A 6,000-nucleotide genomic window follows, 5' to 3' on the forward strand; every position below is an offset into this window, starting at 1 on the left:
GGGTCCCACATGGCGCGCAGACCTCTCCTGCCAACCGCTGCTCCCCTCAGCAGTGTACTTCATCCGTCTGCCTGTTTTGCTCCCTGCTCTGGCTCTGGTGAATTTTCTCACCCTCCCTCATTTCTGATAGTACCCAGTGCTTGTGTAAATAAATAAATAAATCTTTAAAAAACAATTAAGTTTCATTGCAAGATACCAAGAAAGCTTTAGTATATCGAATGATTACAATCTCTCCATTCTCTATAAACCCGATTCAATGCCCTCTGGCATTAATGCCTAGGAGAAACACAGGGTAGTAGATATAAAGCACTAGAAAACATGGCAAATAAGAAAGGGAGGAGGAAGATGGAATTAAAGCAGAGGGTAATTATTGAACTATAATTTGATCTTGGCAGAATACTAAGTCCAGAGAATGGGGGAGCTCACTTTTTGATGCACATTATAATCCCTGGAAAGATTTTTAAAACTACCACTAGCCGGGTCCCACTCTCAGGAACTGATTAAATGGCTACAGCCATTTGTATGTGTATTATTTATAGGTTCTGCAGGTAATTCAAATACATTGCCAGGATTGAGAGCCACTGCTCCCTAGTCAAACTATGAAGCCTTCAGTTCCAGTTTGCCACTTAACTAATTGAATAACTTTTGCCAATTACTCAACCCTTCTGTGCCTCAGAGCCCTACCTGTTAAAAAACAAAAGGATACCTAAGTATAGACTGTTGTGACAATTAACAAGCATATTAATGCCTAATACAAAATAAGTGCTCAATAAAAGTCACATCTGGATGTCTTATGACCGAACATAAAATCCCATTTTTTGCTTAAAAGCTATCATTAATATGCTCTAACTTTTGAAGATTTCAATCTTTGGCTTTTTAAGTGCAGCTGAAACACCATCTCATTTAAATCATGCCCATGTACCTATTTTTCCACCCTGGTTAAGCAACTTAATTGTTTTGAAAGGCAATTTTTAAAAAAGTATAAAATATAAAAAGCATACCCATATGAACATCTTTAATGAGGAACTTACCACCTGCTACAGAAAGGGTTTCCCACATGACCGCTTCCTTTTTGTATAAGGTGAAAACAATAGTGTCATTCCCAATCTTGGCTTTGCTGCTTTCATCGTCTATCGGAGCGTACAGAAACACCTCAAATAAAAATGGAGGACAGTTGACCTATTCGGAAAAGGGTAAATGGAAATTTAGCTACACAAATTAAAGGTATGATGTTAAGAAATAAGTAGTAAGGGGCCAAATCATTTTAAGTGCCTGATATACTTTTATTCCAGGTCATGAAAGATTAAGAAGGCATATATAAGAGAAAACCTAGGCTAAAAATGATCTCTGGTCTGATGACATCTATCTATAGATGAGGTGCACTGTATGGGATTCACTTTTTTTTTTTTAATGTAACTAAAAGTCTGTGACGTTATCTGCAAAGACATAATGTTGCGCGTACACAGCAGCGCTCTCGCAGCAGCTTCGGAAGCACTCACAGGTACCCGGTGGACACAACTCGCGTCCCTACCTTCAGATAGTTTTCTGTGCAAAACACGTCGACGTCTCTGACACAGACGCCTCGGAGGGGCACGGAGATAAAGACCGCAGTCTTGGTCTGCTGCCAGTTGTAATCTTTCACCTGCAGGGGCATCCCGGGGGGCGGCCAAAGCGGCCGGGACAGCAGGTTGGAACCGACGCCTGGCTGGTTGCTAGGGAAGCCCCGGGTTACCACGCGCCAGCCCTTCCGGGTCAGGCCAGGCCAGCTCAGCTTTCACTTTACCTGGAGGACCTCTTTCCAATCTTGGCTGCTTGGGCACACTGGTGGAGGCGCTAGGCCACTTCTCGAGATCTTATTCCTTGCCTGCAGTCTGAGCGGCTGTCTGATCTACGTAAGCAAGAAAAGAGCTTCGCGCCTGAGAATACAAAAAAGGAATGTGAACTTACTGCACAGGAAGGTGTGACCGCTGAGGGAAGCAGGTGCGAAACCCATGGGCTCTGCAGCCCTGCTCTTTTGTTTGTTCTGATGGAGGCTCTGAGTTAGCCCCATTTGGTGTTCCTGTTTTGGAAATTTTTTTGTCATATGTCTATCTTGGCCTGGAAGCTTACCAGCACTAATGTAGCCCTTAAAATGCTACCAACCGTGGGACCACCAAGAAAATAATGTAAAGGGTTTCCTTCTCGGTTTGAAAATTGAGGAGAACCAACCTTATAACTCATCAGACGAATGCCTGATTGCATCTCAACTGTAGGATGTTGGCTTTACATGAAACATCTTACAATTACTTAAGAAGACTTGAAACTTTAATACTAAAGAAACGTGAAGACCATGTAGTCTTACCTATGGAATATGAGGCCTATACACTCAACACCCCACTGCCGTATATTAGTAACAGACCATGACTAAAATCCTGGGCCTTAATTCCCATTCCAGTGTTCTTTCTTCAGGCTGTTTCTGTGATCCAGTTTATAAATTGCTGAAATTTGATATTTTAAAAATTTAAATTAAAATTGAGCATCTACAAACTACTTGCCACCTAGGGATTTGGATTTTAAACTTTTCACTTTTGGAGGCCATTACCACAAATGTCAAAGCTCCTTGAGGAAAGTTGAACAACAACAGATTTGGAAGGAAAAAAATGATGTAGGATGTTGGCTTCTTTCCCCCAAACAAACCTGCCTCAGTACCTTACTCAATTTTGTCAGTGGCTCAGCATCTCCAGCTTCTCTAACTTTGAATCTTGGGAGTCTTCTTAGACTCTTCCCCAACCCCCCACGTTGTTCTCCTAAGTGGAAAAGCCTAAAGATTCTTTTTTTCATGTTGCCATTTGTCCCTCTTTGGTTTTATTCCTACTTTTATCATTTTGTTTCAGATTCTCCTGTGTCTTCAAAAGGAGTTTATACACTCCTTTTATATACAATTTTAAAGTCTAGTTTCTCCCACTATTTTAAAACACAAGTGATACAACAAAAAGGACACTTTGTGCTATTTGGGGATTTGGGAAAGTCTGTTAGCAATTCACCTTGTTAAGTACAAACACACCTCTGCAGTGAAATTGTCCTCCTGACAATTTACATCTTATCAAACTTTTTATGTGCTGAATGAATTATATCTTTAAAGAAACAAGTTTTAGTATTGACTCATTATATCTACTTGTACCAATGTAACTTTCATACAGTGTTTCACAAGCCTCAAAACTAATTCCATTTCAAATTCTTAATCTGTATTTTTTAGTTAGATTGAAAAAACCGAAGAGTTTTTACCCATGCATATATAGAATTTTGATACATGGCAAAGACAGTTCTATAAGTAAGGAAAAGCTGCTACAGAAAGGGTTCCCACATGACCACTTCCTTTTTATATAGGGTGAAAACAATAGTGTCATTCCCAATCTTAGCTGCTCTCATCAATCTATTTCAACAAATCCACTAGGCAAGTCTGATACACAGTAAAGGGATAGGTTTTACTGGGATAAGGGGAAACTTAAGAAAGCCAAGAAAAAACACAGGGTTCCCCATTCTTCCATCATCCTGAGAAGCACACTGGACTATTCTGGATCTGCAGTGTGGGTTTTCATTACTAAAGAGGAATTCCATTCCCTCTGTTCTCTGCTCTTATAGGTCAGACTGAAAAGAAATTTTGTCAGTAAGAAGACTGCTAGAGTATGCTAGAGTACCAGGCAGACTTATTTTAAGTGACAGCAATTTATAAGGCTTGTCTGAGACTACAGCTACTTGGCATATGAACAACTTGCCTCACATATGGAAAGTTTTAGGTGGAAGAAAGAAATTACCATTACCATGGGAAGCCGAGTTCAGGTGCAGTCCCTCCCACTAGGAATTAAGAGGTTTAGCTCCCATTGGCTGGTTCCCTAGGAAAACCCAGAGAGAAGACCCCCAGTCATTTTTGTTTGAGTCTGTTCATTACATCAAAGAATGCTACCAGAGAGTATCAAAGAAATTACCAAGGTACTTTCCTAATTTTAGATTTGTACTTTAGATTTGTCCTAATAAGTTTGTACTTCATTGTATGATTCAGAACATATGTAAAAATACACATTTTATATGTAACAAATATTATGAAATTAAAGTAAAAGTTTAAAAATAGTAGAGGAGGGTCATTATTTTCTTCTTATATATTGTGAGGTCCTTATGTAGTGAAAATATATATTATGAAGCAAAAATTAAATCTGATTATTCTTAACCTAAAAGCAATAATTATAATTTTGTTTCTTTTTAAGGATGCAATTGTCAAGTTTGGCTAATGAGAAAGTTTGAGTTCTATAATTTTTAACAGCACTCTATAACTTTTTAATCTTTTAAAAAATCTTTACTCTTGAAAAAAGATAACTTAGTCCCAGTTTGAAATTTGTTCTCTCTTTTTGTCTTTAGGATATATCTCTATCCTTAATTATTGAACTCTTAATTCTTTTTAATGGAGAATAGCTTTCAAGACCAAGATCTAGCCAGTAGGTTTTTAAATGCATTAGTTATTTTACTATTTTAAACCTGGGCTTTAGGAAAAGACAATGTGATTTACAATTTAGGCAAGAATATATAGGTAGAGATAATATAAAGAGTGTGAAGTGACTTTTGTATTTTCCTTTTATTTGTGGTCCAAATATTTTATATTTATAGAATATAGATCTCGATGATTTTTCCTGTTAGACCTGTTTTTTTTGTTGTTTGTTTGTTTTTTATAGAGGCATGTTGTTATTTATTTATTATATTTGTTTGTTTTGTTTATACATGCACTGGGTACAGTCAGAAGCGCGGGAGGGTGAGAGAATTCACCAGAGCCAGAGCAGGGAGCAGAGCAGGCAGAAGGACCGAAGTACACTGCTGAGGGGAGCAGCGGGTGGCAGGAGAGGTCTGAGCACCATGTGGGATCCTCCTTCAGTGGCCGGGGAGCAGCCGGGGATCAAACCGGCGCCGCAGAGGCCGCGGGCAGCTTCGCAACCCAGCGCTCAACCGCTGCGCCACCGGGGAGGCCCTAGACCTGTTTTAGCAGAATAATTAGTTATTTAATTTTTTTAAAAATTGCTTCTAGCACCTGATTCAGCATAAGGAACTTGGAAGTCACCACTCCATCTAATAAGTAAAACAAGACGAAAATTCAACAACTCCTCTTAAGCAGGGAGAAAATTTTTGCATACAATACTAATGATAAGGGACTGATCAAAAAAATCTGCAAAGAGCTGATGAGACTCAACAAAAACAAAGTAAATAACCCAGTCAAAAAATGGGCAGAAGAGCTAAAATGAAACTTCTCCAAAGAGGAAATGCAAATGGCCAACAGGCATATGAAAAAATGTTCAACATCTCTTGTAATCAGGGAAATGCAAATCAAAACTACAATGAAATACTATCTTACACAGGTGAGAATGGCACATATTAAAAAAACTAGCAACAATAAATGTTGACAAGGATGTGGAAAAAAAGGAACTATACTACACTGCTGGTAGGAGAGCAAACTGGTACAACCACTATGGAAATCTGTGTGGAGATTCCTCAGTCTGCTAAAGATGGAGTTTCCATATGATCTACCAATTCCACTCCTAAGTATCTACCCAAAGGACACAGAAACATTAATTCTAAAGGGCACCTGACCCCTATGTTTATAGCAGCACTATTTATAATAGGTAAGCTTTGGAAACAACTCAAATGCCCAAAAATAGATGACTGGATCAAGAAGATGTGGTACATATACATAATGGAATATTACTCGGTAATCAAAAAAGTAAACTCATGCCATTTGCAGCAACATGGGTGGCACTGGAAGGGATCATGCTCAGTGAAATAAGCCAGAAAGAAAAAGAAAAATACTGGATGGTCTCACTTATAGCAGGAATGTAGGGGATCCAAATAAGGGATCAGGGGAAAAAAACTATAAAAAGTAAAAATCAAAATCAACAGGCAACTATAAATCAGAGACATACTACAAGGGGGGAGAAGGGAATGGGATCAAAACAAGGGTGCGAAGAGCACAAGGGACCATGG

The 6,000-nt window shown here is 38.9% G+C and overlaps 1 protein-coding gene across 1 annotated transcript in view; it reads right to left on the reverse strand.

The window, feature by feature from the left end:
* Positions 1-1,669, reverse strand: part of DNAAF4 (dynein axonemal assembly factor 4) — a gene marked incomplete at its 3' end in the record, with an annotated part of 33,593 nt that extends 31,924 nt beyond the window's left edge. The window contains exons 1-2 of the mRNA XM_084240162.1: positions 1,532-1,669; positions 1,032-1,179 (exon numbers count right to left, since the gene is read on the reverse strand). Of these exons, the coding sequence (XP_084096288.1) occupies positions 1,032-1,179; positions 1,532-1,654 (271 nt within the window). The 5' untranslated portion in view covers positions 1,655-1,669. The remainder of the gene's footprint in view (positions 1-1,031; positions 1,180-1,531) is intronic.
* Positions 1,670-6,000: the final 4,331 nt, after the last annotated feature.

Source organism: Talpa europaea (assembly GCF_964194135.1).
Source record: "Talpa europaea genome assembly, chromosome: 8".
In the NCBI taxonomy this organism is placed as follows: domain Eukaryota; kingdom Metazoa; phylum Chordata; class Mammalia; order Eulipotyphla; family Talpidae; genus Talpa; species Talpa europaea.